This window comes from Crocodylus porosus, unplaced genomic scaffold (genome assembly GCF_001723895.1).
Source record: "Crocodylus porosus isolate Cpor-Errol unplaced genomic scaffold, CroPor_comp1, whole genome shotgun sequence".
Classification (NCBI taxonomy): Eukaryota; Metazoa; Chordata; order Crocodylia; family Crocodylidae; genus Crocodylus; species Crocodylus porosus.
This window is the reverse complement of record NW_017728951.1, coordinates 38,226,944-38,244,368: the sequence shown is the minus strand read 5'-3', so window position 1 is coordinate 38,244,368 and position 17,425 is coordinate 38,226,944. Positions and strand designations below refer to the sequence as shown.

The window sequence follows — 17,425 nt, the reverse complement described above, 5'->3', positions numbered from 1 at the left end:
GGTCACAATGTTTTGACCAGCCTCATTTTGTTTCAAGGCTATTTCAATGACCTTTGTTTCATTCCAATTTTGATGTTTTGACCTCAAAATCTGTTGAAACAGCGTTGAAACGAAATGGCTGGTGAAATTTTGCACAGCCCTACTTACCAGCTCAGTCAGCTGCAGCTCCCTGCTACAACCACTAGGGACTGCCCGAATCATCAAAGATCTCCAAATCTTTTCTGAAGATTTGGAGAGCTTTGAAGCGATTCGGACCTTTAAATTCGTCTCCTGATTCGATTTGGATTCGGAGATTCGGCCACCGAATTGGGCCGAATCTCCTGATCGAATTGCCACTCGAAGCTTCACACAGCCCTACTGGTCAGGTAGTGAAATGAGGAAACATGATTATTCCGCTTGAAGAGGGGGCTTTGATGGCAGGGGGTAGCATGTTACTGAGAATGTTTGTACCATGTAGTGTTGTGCAGAACAGGGTGGCTCTAATAATGCTGTCACTTGCCTCCATAGCTGAGAAGAATGTCTCGAGGAAGCCTACTCGCTTTTCCTGTCTCTTGCCAAGCCCTCAAGAACTGATGGAAATTAAGAACAAAAAGAAGGTACAGGGTGTTCACATACTGTAAAAGGGTGCTTAGACATCCTTCTTTCTCCTCCCTAACTTATTTACATTTGGGCTTGACACGATTTTTCCAGCCTTTGAATGTTCAATTCAGAACTTTGTTGTGTATGAGCTAAGGAGTTGTTTTTTGAAGACCAAGCTGTATCTGATAAAAGGAGGCAATGGTTTAAGGGAGGTTTACTTGACCTTCTGTTTGGCTGAGGTCTGAATTACTGGAGATGCTGGGGAAATTTCATGCTATAACTCTTACTTTGGGGCTTATGTAGATTTAAAGTGGTGTTGTCCTTGGCTCTGAGATTCATAGCATTCCTGGCTGGAAGAGGCCTTTGGGGAAATCACTGGATGCAGTGATACTGGAGTTGGTCAGCACATCCCATGAAGGGGAAAGTTGTCTATTACTTTTACCAAAGCTGTTGGTGAAGCTAATTCAAGAAGCCACCATTTGAACATGACAATCTGGCCAATTATGTGTTTAACTTTTCCTTTTGCTTTATGGTTTGAAAATGTAGTGTTCAGGCCACAGTTACAGTAGCTAAATACCTCTGTTTTCTTGACTGTTAATCTGAATTCTAGTCTGTTAGTTTTGTGCAGAGACTATAGTAGCTTCATTATTTAGTGCTGGAGGAAGACTGAATATCCATGTAGGTGTTAGATTGGTGCAGTTGTCCAGTACCAAATACAAGATGGTATTGATAGGCTTGGTGACTGAAAGCTAGAAACCAGGTGAAGCTGCTGTCTGAGAGATCCTAACAGGTAGTGTGGGGCAAGTGGTCCTCTTTCAGAAATGTTGTCAAGTGGACCTGTGAGGGTTCCATCATTTTTCTCTTGCTTAGTATGTATGCAAGTCAGTGAAGAGACCCGATGAGAAAGCATGTCCTGAGAAGTTTCAATTGTCTGTGTCAAGTGAAAGAGGGACAGTGATAATAGTTCAGGAAAATCAGCCAGATTACCTGAAAACATATTTTTTGAAGCATGTATTTGCAACTTATGTTGGCAGGTTTGCTTTCAGTGGTAGCCAAAGATGGCTTTTTCCAGTTTCCAGTTAGAAGACTGCAGTGTTTTTTCTCTGTGGCTGTCATTCCTCTGCAGCTGTCATCCCAACAGTTCATACCACTGTGTTGTTATAATACTGTGTTTTTCTGGGGATGTTTCAAATTGGCTCAGAACCAAATTGAGTTCAAAACTATTAAAGAAAGTAGGTTTGCAGAATATCTTGTAAGTAGCTTGTTAAAACTGTTCTTTGTGGCCTGCAGATTTGAGTGGAATTTATGGCATTGCTTCTCACCTAGGAAGCATGAAATGGCATGGACCATGCAATAGCTCACATACCCATTTCTTCCCCATATAACTGTGCTGCTCCACTATTGGAAAGGGAATTGTTGGCAGCATGTTCTCTGTAAGGACCCTGCAGCTTTAGAATTTGCTCATCTCTAAGAATAATCAAATGTATTGACCTTCCCATCTTGCTGTACAGCTGTTTTTTATGGAGACTTGTAGCGTGGAAATGTTGGTTTTACTGATTAGTATTTTAGGAAGGGCGGCTCATGTCCCTTTTGCTAGGAGATGTAATTGGCTGTGCATCAGAGAGTCAGATTTTTGCCTTTTTTATTTTATTTTATTTTTTTAACTGTCAAGGGTTCCTGGGGTTATAGTAGGCTTCTTTCCTCCTTTCCCCCCTTTTATTTTTTGCTCTGTTTATCTAAATACTTTAAAAATATTTTTTGCATTAGTCCATGTAGGGATGTACTTGCCCTTCACTGCTTCTGAAGTGCACAGACATATCACTAGACTTTTATCCTCCCTGCACCCCACATTGCAGGATCAGCCTGTTCCATTGCACACTGAGAAAGTATGCACTGGCACACTTGTAAGTGGAGAGGAAAGAGGAGGTGTGCTCTGAGCTAGTATCATGGGAGCCAGTATCATGATGGTCACAAATTTAGTTCACAGGTCATCACTGGCAGTTTCATGGTGATGGGAACTAACAGGCAACTGACATTTATTCTGGTGCTTTAGTAAAGTTCATGTAGCTGTTTGTGCTTTTGGTTTTTTTTTTTTTTAACAAATGAAACCTTCAGTTAACCCTTCCTTAGCCAAGTGCATTTATTGAACAGTAGACATTGCATAATTTAATACCTTAAAACAAGAATCAGATAAGTATAAACAGCTAAATTATTCTTTAAAGTAAATGGCTTTTTATTTTTTTACTATTCTCAACCCAGTTTACCCATCTTGACCTGCTGGAGCATTTTATGATCATGTTGCTGTGGCCCACCTGCTGAATGTTTTCTGGTTCTTTTTTCTATCTAGTAAGCTCTCACAGTGCCTTTGGCTTGTGCCTGTTTTGTAAGTGCTGAGGCTGCTTGTTGCTTCTGTTGGTAGCAAAGAGTAAGATATCTAGTAGTCCAAAAATGGGATGAAAGTGGTCTTGTCTCCTAGCTACTATTGTAGCTAAGGAGATCTGATTTCCTGCTAGACATTTGGAGTTCATCTTCCTCTGCTCTCACTGAATAATATAACCAGGGCAGGGCTGTGTTCCCCATGGAATCTGAGTTAAAATGCTGTGTGAGACATAAAGTTATTATAAAACTATTTGTGCTTATACTTGCTCTTTTTTCAGTGTCCTCTTTTGGCTAGTGTATCTGCAACCAGGGGGCTGCAGGTTTAAGTCTGGATGCTAATTCTTGCAAGATCCCACAAGGAAAACAGCTTTGTTCTGTCCTGTATTTAGTCTCATTTTCCTCAGTGTGTTTTTGAAAGATTTTTTACTGTGGCTCTTGGATTCCAAAAGCAAACCTAAGTAAAAGTGGAAGTGCATTTCCATAGAGAGAGGTTCTCAGTGTATAGGGCTTTGTTAGCCAAATTGGTAGCCATTAATGTGTCTCTTTCAGCTCCTGATAACTGGCACAGAACAGTTCAACCAGAAGCCAAAGAAAGGAATACAGTTCCTGCAGGAGAAAAACCTTCTGGCTACCCCAATGGACAACAATGAGGTGGCCAAGTGGCTGCGGGAAAATCCTCGGCTGGACAAGAAAATGATTGGGGAGTTTGTGAGTGACCGCAAGAACATAGACTTACTGGAGAGCTTTGTGGGGTGAGTTGTTGTTGTTGTTATTTTGGTTTTTTCACCTGCCTTCAGTTCTTTGTATAGGGCCCAAAGGTGAACTAGGTCAGGAGATTTGTGATATCTAAGGGAAATGGAAGAACAGTCCATGGGATATGACCTGCTTGGATTTCACAGTGTTATAAATGACAGAGTCAGTAGCATATAGGTCCCACTTACTGTAGAGATATATGCCTAAAACTGTGTGACAGTCGTAATCATACCCAAGCGTCCTCTAAGAGGAGAACTGTCCTTCAGGGTAGTAGTGCTGCCACAAAGGCATTCATACTGGTGAACTGAGGATCATTCCCAATCTGTGTTTCTCTTTTAAACATATTGTGAAAGGCTCTGGAAATGACTACCTGCATCACCAGCTAGTATGATCACCTCCTTCCTTGTCACCGTGCTGCCCAGTAAATGGGGGGCCTTTGTTGAACTGCTCCATGCTTATAAGCATTGCTCATTCCTGTACATTCAGCCAGTCAGTAAGTCTGTGAAGTACACCAGTGTCTTGTTTGTTTTCTCCTGCCTTCTCCTCCTTCCTGCCTTTCGGTTTCTTATTGCTTTTCACTCTTGCTGCAGGACTTTCAGTTTCCAAGGTTTAAGACTGGATGAAGCATTACGACTTTACCTAGAAGCCTTCCGGTTACCAGGAGAGGCACCTGTGATCCAGAGACTATTGGAAGCCTTCACAGAACATTGGCGGGTATGTATAGGAAAACAGGCTCTGAAGCTGTGTTTCATTCTCTACAGTTGTCTGCCATCTCTGGCATGCCACATCACGGAGTGTGTTAGAGCTTGTGGTGTTCTTCAGACAGCAGCTGTGCATCAACTTCTCCTCTGTATTGGGTAGGAGTTGGGATTTCGGCAGTATAACCTGATGTTCTCTTTTCAGTTTGCCCATGGATTGGTCTAATGCTAGCATGACAGTCATGAATGAGCATATTCCCAGTGGATCTGAATTGTATTTCCTTTGACTTTCAGAAATCAAATGGTTCCCCATTTGCTAATAGTGATGCCTGCTTTGCACTGGCCTATGCAGTTATTATGCTGAACACTGACCAGCACAACCATAATGTCCGCAAGCAGAATGTCCCAATGACCCTGGAGGTGAGAGTCAATTCCCAGAAGCTGTTGCATTGCCTTTCTTTTCTCCATTTTTAGTAGCAACAAGAACTGTTTTTATCGTTCCAGCTTGCTCTTTCTGCTTTTCTGTCCTTCCTCCATTTTGTCTTTCTCTTTCTTCATCACTGTCCAGTATACTTTGGCAGTGTTTGAGGTTGAATACATACAAGAGAGAGGAAGTGTGAAGAAATTAAAGCTAAGTAGTAACATGCAGGGTTAGGCACAAAGGTTTGAGTTACCGTTGCTCTTGTATAACTTCTTTACTTCTTACATTGTCATCATAAGACCTAATAAAAGAAGCAAAATAAAATCAATTGATTTAAGAAATGATGCTAATCCTATAAAGAGGTGGTAAGTTAGGGATCTCAAATCATGCCTCTGACTGCTTGCAAATATTAAAAAAACATGCTTTACTGGAAGAAGCAGTGTGTTACTTTGACTGGGCTCCACAGTGTCTGTATAGATTGGGTGCTTCAACAGGGCTTTTGGCACTTTTATCTAAAGCTGAGTCAATTAGCTATTAGATAAAAGTGCCAAACAAGCCCCACTTAAATGCCCAATCTATACAGATGTCAGGTGAGCTGGGTCCAACTAAGGTGCTGCCTCTTCTGGGTATGTGCTAGGCTCAGCACAAGAGTGTGCTAAGTTTAAAGCAAAGTGCCACTTGGTTTTTTTAATGTCTGCAAGCAGCCTGTGTCCTGATATTGAATTAAGACATTTGTCACCCTGATGTCCAGTCCAGTTGCAATAAATCACTTATAACATCAATGTGATATCCCATTGTAATGTCACCTGTGACCCGTTTCACTGGCAGGTGAGGTGAAGGTTGCTGGACACTGCTATGCTACCAATAGGATTATTTAGTGCACCTTGTTATGCTACATTGATCAGCACAGAGAAAACACTGTGGTCAGAGTTTCTTGCTTTTCCCAGGAAAGGCAAGCAAAATATTGATCCAGACCCAATGAGTCTGCAAACATTTAGGTTCCTAAGTTGGGAACTCCCACACAAGGTAGGTAGGTCTTTTAACATATTAAGGGAATCACTTTAGTGCTAACTGCCATGTTTCTAGGAATTCCGGAAGAACCTGAAGGGGGTGAATGGAGGAAAAGACTTTGAGCAGGACATTCTGGAAGACATGTATCATGCCATTAAGTAAGTATTCAGCCCTTTCTCACCTCCTAGTATTCAGACCAAAGCAGAGTTATTTGTTCTGTGAGATCTTTGGAGGACAGTGCAAGACCCATTCACTGATCATATGCCAGTTTGCCTCAGACTACCTTCCAGCTCTGCCTGGGGCTGTGGTAATGAGGTCTTAAGAATGATTGCTGCAAATTTGTATCTTTGGATCCTGGCTATGGTATTTTAATTCACAAAACTTAAGACAAAGTAAAAAAAACAAAAAAGAACATGGCTTCTATCAAAGGAATAGCAGAGTGAGTGCAGCATGTATGAAATGTTGTAGCTGAGAAACCTCTTTCCTCTGGGTCAGTTTGGGGCTACATTAGAACATACGTAATGCCAGAGACTCCACTGGCACTCTGAGAGAGCATGGCCAGTCTGGGACTTGAATTCTGCTTTTGGACCCTTTCCTTTATTTTGTCAAATGAAGTAGTCAGGTCTACTATCCCTAGGGCTCTTGGCACATAGGCCACTGCTTGGGGGAATTTGTGACTGTTGAGGCCCTTTTGTTCACATAACTGGCTGTGAGTGGAGAGTTTTAATAATAGCTTAGAAGTCTGTCATATTCAGTAAATCCAGGCCCAGCCAGTTTGAAGTGGAGGGGGATTACAGCCTGAGGAGGCAGCTCTGATTCTTAGCTGGCTTCAATCCATAGTTGCAGGCAACAGTCTGCAAGCAGAACTGAGTTCCTAGGCTGGTGCTCCCTTTCAAGCCTCCTCTGGAAAGAGAGTCAGGTTGTCACCTAGGCTAAGCACCTAGTTCCTCCAGAGACGGCTCAGTAGTTTCCATCACTAGTTCTTCCCTAATGGCATTCTCAGTACTTCAGATGGGATTCTGACAATCTAGTCAGCATTTTTGTTCTATAGGGCCTCTATCCAAACTGTCCCCTCCCCCTCTAATAAAATGGATCACCTGATGTGGTCAGTCCATAGCCTAGTCTTGTGTCTGTGCCAAGATACCTCGCCTCTTATTTACAAAGGTGCTATCAGCACCACAGTTAAGGCTATGGGCAAATGTACCTTATAACCAGGGATCCTAGATTTCTCTGATTTAAAAACCTGAAATTCTCTTATTAAAAAGATCCAAAATTATATGATTTAAGCCCCTGAAATCTATGTTTTTCCACAATTAAAATGAAACACTATATATATGTGTGTGTGTGTGTGTGTGTGTATGTGTATGTGTATATATATATATGTGTATATATATATAGGTAGGTATCAGTTGAACACAATGTTTTATTGATATATTTACAATTTTAAAGCTATTTAGAAGCCTACCAGTGCCACAATCATTATAATAAAATAAATTTTAAATACCTATATATTTTGGGGTTTGATTTTGGTTTTTTTAATCATGGAAAATCAGAGCTCCCCATGCCCCCTTTGCTCACCAGGACATGGGTCCAGCTGTGGCTATCCCCCTTGCTGCTTTGTGGTGCTGAGCAGCCCTGATATACTGGTGCTCTGCCCCTGCCATTGCCTCTCACTCCCAACCTGCAGCCCCTCCCTCCCTGCCGGTGCCCCTCCACCCCAACCCCCAGGCCCCAGCCCCGCAGTGTGTGGGGAAGTGGGGGAGGTATGTGGGGAAAAGAGGATGTAGGGCAGGGTTTGTGTGTGTGGGATGGGTATAAGGGCCTAGGCAACACCATAGGTGATGCACTGGGGGGAATGAGTGGCATGTGCCCTTCCCACAATTTCTGCACCCACCACAGGGCACAGGGCTGCAGCCTGGCTAGACTGGAACCAGGCAGCAGCCCCCTCTGTGGCCTAGCTGGCGGGACCTGACATAGGAGGGCAGAATGGAGCGGGGAAGCTTGGTGCCGCATCCACTGCCTGCCAGCACATGGCAGGGACACAACTCCGTGCCATGGTGGCGGTGCCTCATCTTGACTGCCATGATGGCCCTGTGCTTCCAGTGGTGGCAGTGGCAGCACTGAACATCCCCACCCTGCTTCACCCTCCCACTGGGTCTCACTCACTGGGCCACGGAGGCAGCTCCTGCCCGGTGGTAGTCTGGCCAGGCTGCAGCCCCATGCCCTACTATGGGTACAAAAATCTTTGGGTGCACATGCTCCTCCAATGCATCACCTGTGGACCCGACCCTTCCCCAGTTTCCCTGATCTTCACCCCTGGAACAAGCTGCCTGTGGCTCTGTTCTGCTCCCTAGCCAGGGCCCTATAGCTGCACATTCTTTCCTGGTCTGGCCCCAGCATCACCTCAGCTGCACAGTGCCCTCAGCCACAGCTGCCAACCCTGCCTCACCACTTCCCTGATCGTGCTGCTGCAGCTACCTCAATCTTTCCATAAATTGTGACCCCCTACATGTTACCTATGCTTCCCCCTGCTTCCCCACATGTTACCTATGCCCCCACCAGAGACTTACCTGCAGGGAGCTGCAGGAGCTGCTCTTCACCACACTGCCTGGCTATATTGCTGGCCACTTAAATGTATGTGCACATGCATGCACGTGATACCCCTGTGTAACAGCATTCACACTCCAAAACTGCAGCTCCACACCCCCACCAAAGCAGTTAGGGAGTGTAAATACTGTTACAATGGGATTGTTAAATCTGCATGGTCCTATAGTGATACAGATGAGCTAAATCCCAGTATCTTTAAAACAGCTGGATTCAGGGTTAACGTTGTAAGGGATTGGTTCTCTCTTAAGGCTACTACATGCAGCTATGACAATTGCAATGTAAACAGTTTATACCAGTATCATTTGATATTGAGGCAGTTGTTTATATATGCTTGTACTCTGAGGCACAGGTGTCAGACTTGTTTGGCCCTGTGGGACCAGTCTGCAGATTGGATCAGGCCCACTGACCCCCTCCTCTTCCCCTCCCTGCTCAGCATACCTCATCTGGTGGGCACTCCATCCATGCTAGCACTTCCAGCAGCTCTGAGACTGCATTGCATGTGGTGCCTGCAAACACTACATGCACCATGGGTCCAAGACCAGCTGGAGCAGGTACAGTATGCAGCAAGCACCAGGTGCTGCACAGGCCGGCTGGGGCAGATACTGCATGCGGGGTGGCTGCCATTCTGATCAGAATGTGCCGCATGTGGTACCTGTTCTGGCCTCTCTGGGACCCATGCTGCATGCAGCACGAGTCCCAGATTGCCAGATCAGGCATGCTGGGAAAGAACAAGGGGGGAGGGGAGTAGGGTCCTTGGGCCCAATCCAGCCCGTGGACTGGCCCTGCATCATGGGTGTGTACCATGCCCCAGGTGGGTCTGATCAGACCAAGGGGCAGCACTGAGGGCTGGATAGCGGGGCTCTGTATATTTGACACCCCTGCTATAAATTTTGTGGCATTTCTTGCCTTTAAAACAGGTATTCAAACTCTGTCACTTACAGTGAATGTCACATGGCCTCTTGAAAATCACAATGCTTATTCTAGGTACACAAGCTAAATTACTGAGAATTTTGAAGTAAAATTCAGTAGTTCATTTATCTTAAAGCACTCATTTTTTTATTAGTTTTAAGAAGTGTATCATTTGATATCAAACCTTTGTGCCCTGAATAATCTGTCAGCCCTAATCTTTTCAAGCTTTCCATGCATTTGAAACCAAGGGAAATTATGGTTTATGTGTAGGCCATTTTAATAGTTTTTAAATGGTCCTTTTTTGTTGCTGGTCTTTACCTGCTGAAGAATAAATTTTTAAGTATAAAAAATATTCTTCAGAGGACTCCACAGAGACCTGTCTACTTTCGAAATGGCTTCCCTCCTCTAATCCCAAGAGGACTATGGCCACAGTTTGTCTTCAGTTAGGTAGTCCCCATTCTCAAAAGGACCATCTTCCATTGTTCTCCATTTAACTTTTAATTTGGGATTGCAGATTTATATCAATACACTTGTTGTGATTGTATGATTACTCCATAATCTCATTACAGGGCTGAAGAAGAGTTTTGAATGCCTTAACTTGTTCAAATATCTTAAATTAAATCCAAAAATTCAAAATTGGGGTTAAAAAGGCTTGGTCTTTGGGTACTTACATTATCTCTAATATTTTTACCCTAGATTACTTGCATCTCATCTCAGTTGTGCTAAGGTATTCATTTACTGTTGTGCTTGGGAATGCTTGAACTATCTGAGTGAAAGATGAACAGGGTTTTATAAGGAAAAGGAGGCTGCTTTGTGGTGTTCCTTATCGTACACTGGCCAAAATTCCAATTTGGTGACAGCAATATGCCCTACATTCCCCTTGTGTATGGTTGCATATGGTTTCTTTGCTACCTGACCTATGCTGTTATATAGCATCACTGAGCACTGTTAACAGATGTTGTGTTCCACCTCCAAGGTGGGGGGCATTCATTTCAGTAGCTAACCAAGTGTCCCCACTGTGTGTGCTTAGGGACCCTTATAATGAAAGGCCTTATATAAATGTTAGGTTTGGCGTAGAATGAAAAATCTAACCTTTCCATCTCTATCCCTGTTAGAAATGATGAGATAGTGATGCCAGACGAGCAGACAGGCCTGGTGAAGGAAAACTACGTATGGAATGTGTTATTGCATCGTGGAGCCACTGAGGAAGGCATCTTCCTACACGTGCTTACTGGCAGCTATGATCACGATCTCTTCACCATGACCTGGGGCCCTACTATTGCAGCCCTTTCTTATGTTTTTGACAAGAGCTTAGAGGAAACAATCATCCAGAAGGCTATCTCTGGCTTCAGGTAACTCTCCCTGCTCCCACAGAGGGCTACTTGGGTTTCAGTCCATGTGTAAACCATCTTTGTTTTGGCTACTCTTGTCTTGGAGGAAAGTATGGCTGTTGCCTTTCCTGGAAAATTAGGAGTTTTGCTCTCAACCTGCTCTTCCATATTGCTGGCTGATGTTTTTTCTTTGGGCTTACCTTGATTTAGTCCTCTTTTGGTACCACTGAATGAATTTGTGGCTCGTCTGCAATGTTACAATACGTTCAAGTGCTTAAGCATAGTTTAAATTTAGGTCTGGTTTATACTCTGCTTTTTCATTTTTTTTTTCTGGGACAGATATTATCAGTTCAAAGTGGGGGTAGAGGGGGGAGGGAAATCATACTTCTAACAGTTCTAGCAACAACAAAAAAGTGTAGACATAGTTATGCTAACAGGAATGTCCTTTGACTGGGGTAGCAATGTTTTGTTTAGGGACTTATAAGCTATACCAGCAGAAGAACATTTTTTGCTAGTTGAAAGCTGTCTCCCCTAAATTTATTGATGCATCAGCAAACTTTGATGAAATCTTAGTTGGGGCTGAAGAGAGTCCTAGAGTGCTTTTAAGCCATCCAGTCTCAAAATACCATGCCCTGGCAGAAGGTCTTCCCTAAACCAGGCTCAGCTCTGGTGAGTTACAGTTCAGTCCAGGCCATGTTTAAGCACATTTTAAAGCTCTTTTTATAATACCATTATAGCCAAAGTATTTTTCAAACTGTGCCTTCAACATTTATGAATGAACTTTAGCAGCTATACCTCATGCCAAGCTTTGAACAGGCACCGTTGACTCAGGTGAGTCTTGTCTGCCTGGATTTTTACCTAGGTTTTATTTCTAGCTCAGCCCAGGAAATAATGGTGTTTCAGCATCTCTATGAAACTGGACTCTGGGTCACTGCTGCCATGGAGTCTGGACTGCTTGCAGTAGGGCTAGCAGCCTCCCCGCCACCTGCTACACAGGCTCTGTGGCTGGCAGCAGCTGCCCAGAGCCCAGGCCAGCTGTGGTGTGCCAAGCAAAGTGGCCTCATATGCCATGTTCTAACATTCATGCCAGGGGTTGCCAATCCATGTTTTATATTCTTGGTTATGGTTTTTGTTTTTCTTTCAGGAAATGTGCAATGATTTCTGCTCACTATGGCCTGAGTGATGTGTTTGACAACCTCATAATTTCTCTCTGCAAGTTTACAGCTCTCAGCAGTGAGGTGAGTTTATAGGGGGGTGCAGGAAGTAATCTTCTGGTGTGATTGGTTTGTCTCTGTGTCTCTGGTATAAGAAGATTAACTTTTAAGTGATGATAGTACCTATGGATACATGTTATATTTCCTGTCACACAGGCCAAGTCCAGGGCTCTCTGGGGTGAATTCTTAAGGGGAAATGAATGGAGAAATGTGATTTCCATGTTAAAAAATAGGTTACCACATTACATTATATCCCATTACCCCACTGAGTACTTCTAAGCATAAATCATGTGGTGTTTCATGAGGGATAGGAATGGGCCACCTATGAGAGTCTTTTTTCCCCTTTTATATGGGCTTGATCAATGAAGTGATGCTTCTGTATTCCAAACTAGAGTAGACCCTGCAACAGTGAAACTAATAAAATAAAATAAAATGCAGGATTAGTCTAGTGCCAAGAATGGTCATTGTGTGACCCAGCAATTTCCAAAATGCCTTAAGACTGTGGCAGAGGCTCTGCATCCACCCAGTATAAGGGAGTGGGTGAGTATGCTTTGAACTGTCCCTTCATGACAGTCTGACAAAATCGGGAGAATCAGCCCAACATTTGTAAGTGCTAAAGCCACTGATTGGGAGGTGTATAAAGGAAACCATTCACATTCAAAGCATGACTTGAATCAAAATCTCTGCTTGCCCAGTGCAGCCTCACCCTGTGGTTTTTCCAAGGAATCCTGTGTTTGAGAGGCAGTGGCAGGCTGTCCAGGATGCTAAGAAGGAAATTGTAGCTTATTTCTTCTCAAGTACCAGGATCAAAAATATTAAAGAGAGGCTCATGAAGACCTCTTTCAGAACCCATGTATTGCCTGCACCAGAAAGAAGAATGCTCAGATAAAAAGAGGGAGAAAGTTATTTAAGAATTTAGGAAACTGAGCAAATCTCAGTGATCTCTGAAATCCTGTTGTGTGGTGACTGGCATTAATGCAAATAAATGTATTTTGGCTTCATGGATTGTCAATGGTCTTCCAGTTGAGAAAAGGAAACTGATTTTTGGATTAGACATCTTATGCATGGGCAGCTGAAAACAGAATTGTGGCTGAAGACTGGCTAGGCTGCTTGAAATTGGGACAAAGGCCTTACACAATTACAAAATTAAAAAAAAAAACCCAAACCTTTGAGAAATATTAGAACTGGAATTCAAAATCCCTAGGAAGTCTACATAAGTGCTATTAGCATGGTCAGTCAGAATACTACATCCTGGAAGGATTGCAGGAAGGAGTGGTGTGACAACTGAGATTACAGCCTCCTGGCAAAATAAATCTTCATGGAGAGTAAGTGTTGGATTAAGTGTTTGAGGCACTTCTGTCATGGCAGAGGTAGCAATGATGCCTTACCAGTTTGGTTATTAGAGAGGCAGAAAAGTTCTGACTGGTTGCTTTGAGACTCCATCCTCCTTCACAAATACAGAACACTTGCTATCCTCCAAGCACACCAGACCTTGTGAGTAAGGCAGACTGGGTAAGACAGACAGTGGAATGTCTACCCTGAAAGAAATGCTGCTGCTGTGTAGATTCATTGCAGGCTTTAGAGCGCTGGGCTTACTAGACCTGAGCTCTTAGGGTCACCAGCTATTGCTAGCTGCATCCCTTCTGGTTGTAAAACTGGCATGTGGAGCAGCCCCAGCTCTATTCTAGCTAAGCAAGTGCATCTTTGGGTGGTGTAAAATCAAGTACTATGATTCTTATCCTTGGCTAAATTCCAACTGTATCAATTACATTCTGCTGTCCTAAATTCCCATAAAGCTCGGAGATGATAAGACAACTGAACAAATATTTGAGAACAATATAGTTGAGTGGGGAGAAATTGTCTTCTCAACCCCTGAAGACAAAAGAAAGAGCAACAGTTAGAAAGTAAGGATGGGAACATTTTAGTTTTAGTGTATCTGTTAGCCATTTCCCTGGACAGATAAGGGAAGTGATAAGGTACATAGTGATTGCAGTGCTTCAGAAAACATATGGTCATGCTGGAGAGCAGCAGGGACTGAAGAGATGGAAAGGGATTCTGGAAACAGTTAATTAGTTACGCTGCCCTGCATTTCAGTGGCTCCAGTGGTATGACCTACCTTGACTATCTTGATAATTAGATGTTCAGCCACTGAGCGTTGTGCTGTTCCAGGTTGCTGGGATCAGCTGGATGTGGCTCCTCAGTGTGCTGAGGAAGCCAGCACAGATAACAAAGTTCTGATTATGACGAGAGCTCACTGACATGCTTGTTCTTGTGGTTCTGTCACAGCAACAGAGGGCCTGGCACAGGAAAATGGTACAAAGGCAGCTGAAATGTTTGTGCTATGATTTCCAGCGTAGAGCTGCTAATGCAACACAGCTCTGGATTGAAGATCTGTTGTAGTCACTAGCATTTGAGAGCACCTAGCCTGAAGCAAGTACTAGTGTTTTAAAGTGGACATTTGTTGAATGATGGAACATAAATCAGTTTTATTGGACTTCAGGTGTGAGCTCTAGTCCTGTCCTTATTTCTTCTGTATATCTCATAGTAGTGGGATTAGACACACCTCTGGTCTGTGTGAACAAAAACAAGCAAAGCTGGTTTCTTGGTGTACTGTTGTTGCTTCTGTGAGTTTCAGAGGCTCCACAAAAATCATTGGACTTTTTTATTTTTTAATCTCAACTGATATGGCTGCTGTAATGGTTTTCCCAGCTACTCCACTTTGCAGCATGTGGTCAGTTAGAAAGTGTGGTAAGAGATCCCATCTGTGCTTGAAGAACACTGTCTATATTGAATGGATTGCCATTATGAAGAGGCTAGGATCTGGTGATTAGTGCCTGAGATGTATGGGTTCTCTTCCCAGCCTTGCTGCTGTTGAAGTGGGAAGAGCTTTGTGACCTTTAAATGTGACTTCTCAGTACCTCAAGTTTCCTCCCTGGCAGGACCATGTAAGAATTGTAGTATTTGTAAAGAGCTTTGATTCTGTAGTACATGTTATTAGCACTAGCAGATCTTCAGCAAGCCTCTCCCTGTAACTGTGTGTACCCGTTGAAGAGCGTGTCTAAATATTCCGTCAGGAATCGGCAAGTATTGGAGAAGCCAGCTTCTCCCTGCCCTTCCAAAGTGAATGCTAACTGAGGAGCAGTAGCTTCTCCATAGCCGCTTACCCAGAGCTAGTGACTGCCCTCTGCTAGTTCCAAAATAGCCTCTCCTGGACTGTACTGAAAGGAAAATGTCTCTTGCTGACTAACTGCCCTGCTTCTCACTTGCAGTCTATAGAAAATCTGCCTGCTGTCTTTGGAAGTAACCCCAAGGCCCACATTGCAGCAAAGACTGTGTTTCACTTGGCTCACCGCCACGGTGATATTTTGCGGGAAGGCTGGAAAAACATCATGGAGGCCATGCTGCAACTTTTCCGAGCAGAGCTGCTGCCCAAGGCCATGGTGGAGGTAATGACAGCCAGCTTCTGGCTAATTAAAGATGGGTGGGGGATGGGACACACACACAGGGGCTAGATTTGCAAAGTACCAGTTCAAAAGGAAGGAAGGGAGCATTTTTAGCAAAGGAATGGCTGTATACATACTCTAACATAGTCACCAGGTCCTTGCAGGGTTTAGCACACTGGCTACCTAAAGCTTATTAGGTGGTGGTGGGGGGGTGTGTGTTCATTTTTATTGTATTTGATACATTGTAGCACTCAAACATCTGCTAAAATAAAATGCAAGGCATATGAGGGAGGCATGGGGGAAGACAGTATTGGATGAACAGCACAAAAATAAAGAAGGCCCATTTCTATTATATTAGTTATTGGGTGTGAATGGAGGATGAGGGCAGGAGGACCATATATCAGGGTAAGTAGGTGTTTTGGGGCAGTATAATAGGGATAGGGGGAAAGTAGGACAGATGTGAAGAAGGTTGAATGTGTAAGGAAGTGAACAGTGGGACATACACTTTCTCCGTCTTCCAGGTTGAAGACTTTGTGGATCCCAATGGCAAAATATCTTTACAGCGTGAGGAGACACCATCTAACCGGTGAGTGATATGGAAGGATCACACTCTCCACTGGAATCTTTATAGGACCCAGTAAATCCTTTTTCCTTTTTTTCAGTTTGTGTGGTTTCTTCTCTGGCTGATGTGCGTATCTTTTGTTTGTAGTGGTGAGTCCACAGTTCTGAGTTTTGTTAGCTGGCTCACCCTCAGTGGTACAGAACAATCTGGCATAAGGGGGCCATCTACAGAGAACCAGGAAGCAAAGCGAATGGCTCTGGAATGTATCAAGGTAATTCACAGGACCCAAAAGTGTCTGACACAGAACAGTCCATTGAGTATGGGGCAGTATGGATGGTGCATGTATAAGGGCAGTGCTGCACAGGCAATAGGAAATGGGGTCATGCCTATAAATGCATGCTTCTTGCATGGGAATGGGAAACCCCTTTGATGGTAACAAGAGATCCAAAGGGCTTGGTAATGGCAGAGAGCAGCAAACTTGGTGTGTTCCCAACAACAGGGAACTGGAGTGAGGTGCGCTTTCAGAGGTTGAGTGCCATTGGACTGGGAGGGCTCTGTGCTTCCACCTCTGTGGGACTCCCCGCATTCCAACTGGGAGCCCCACATGGAGGCACCAAGCATGATGGTGTGCAACTGGACAGCTGATGAATAAGGAGGGGAGCTCCTGCCTGCAGGGGGGGTGGTTTGTGGGTGAGTATGCTCCCCCCCTTCCATAGTGCATAGCCCCCATCAATGGCAGCAGCAGTACCAGCGGGCAGCGGGCCCTTGGGGTGCTCATGGTCTGCAGCAGGCAGAGCCCTCTGGCAGTGTGCAGCTCTGGCTGAATCCTGGGAACTGCACATGTCAGCACAGAGCCCGCCTGGCCTGCTGGTGTGCACCTCTGAGTTGGACTGGGCTGGCTCTGTGCCATCACGCTGGGCTCCTGGCACTGCAGGGGGGAGCCTCTCACCATTGGGTTGGGCTGGGCTGGGCTGGGCTGGCTCTCTGGCTCCACGTGGGGGTTCTAGCACTCTAGTGGAGAGCCACACATGGAGGCACAGAGTCCGCCTGGCCTGATGGCGCACAGACCGGGAGCCATGGGGAGTCATGCACCATCAGGCTGGATGGACTTCATGACTTCACATCCGGCTTCCCACCAGAGTGCTGGAAGCCCCACATGGAGGCACGGAGTTGGCCTGGCCTGGTTTGGTGGTGCCCCCACCTGCAGTGCTGGGAATCAGCCCAGTTCTGCTGGAAGGTGTGTGCCAGCAAGGCAGAGCCACATGCTGCTGGGGGGTCTGCCTGCTGCAGGCCATGAGTGTCCTGAGGACTCATCACCTGCTGCTGCTGCCACTGCTGGTGGGGGCTGTGCTCCATGGGGTGGGGGGCATTTGGTGGCCTCCCACACCTATCCCCCCACAAACCCAAAACCCACCCATTCACACTCACACACACTCCTCCCCCCCCACAGCTATCTCCCAACCACACCCCACACGCAAAATACATGCGTAAGACTATTTTGAGCTATTATGCAGTCAC

General features: G+C 44.7%; 1 protein-coding gene across 5 annotated transcripts in view; it reads left to right on the top strand.

Moving 5' to 3' along the window:
• The window catches only part of GBF1 (golgi brefeldin A resistant guanine nucleotide exchange factor 1), a 152,267-nt gene that overhangs the window by 121,997 nt on the left and 12,845 nt on the right, over positions 1-17,425 (top strand). For all 5 annotated transcript variants that reach the window (XM_019555813.1, XM_019555814.1, XM_019555811.1 and 2 more), the window contains exons 17-26: positions 508-596; positions 3,508-3,710; positions 4,302-4,425; positions 4,704-4,829; positions 5,917-5,999; positions 10,473-10,709; positions 11,833-11,926; positions 15,172-15,348; positions 15,867-15,931; positions 16,055-16,178. In XM_019555813.1, the coding sequence (XP_019411358.1) occupies positions 508-596; positions 3,508-3,710; positions 4,302-4,425; positions 4,704-4,829; positions 5,917-5,999; positions 10,473-10,709; positions 11,833-11,926; positions 15,172-15,348; positions 15,867-15,931; positions 16,055-16,178 (1,322 nt within the window). The remainder of the gene's footprint in view (positions 1-507; positions 597-3,507; positions 3,711-4,301; positions 4,426-4,703; positions 4,830-5,916; positions 6,000-10,472; positions 10,710-11,832; positions 11,927-15,171; positions 15,349-15,866; positions 15,932-16,054; positions 16,179-17,425) is intronic.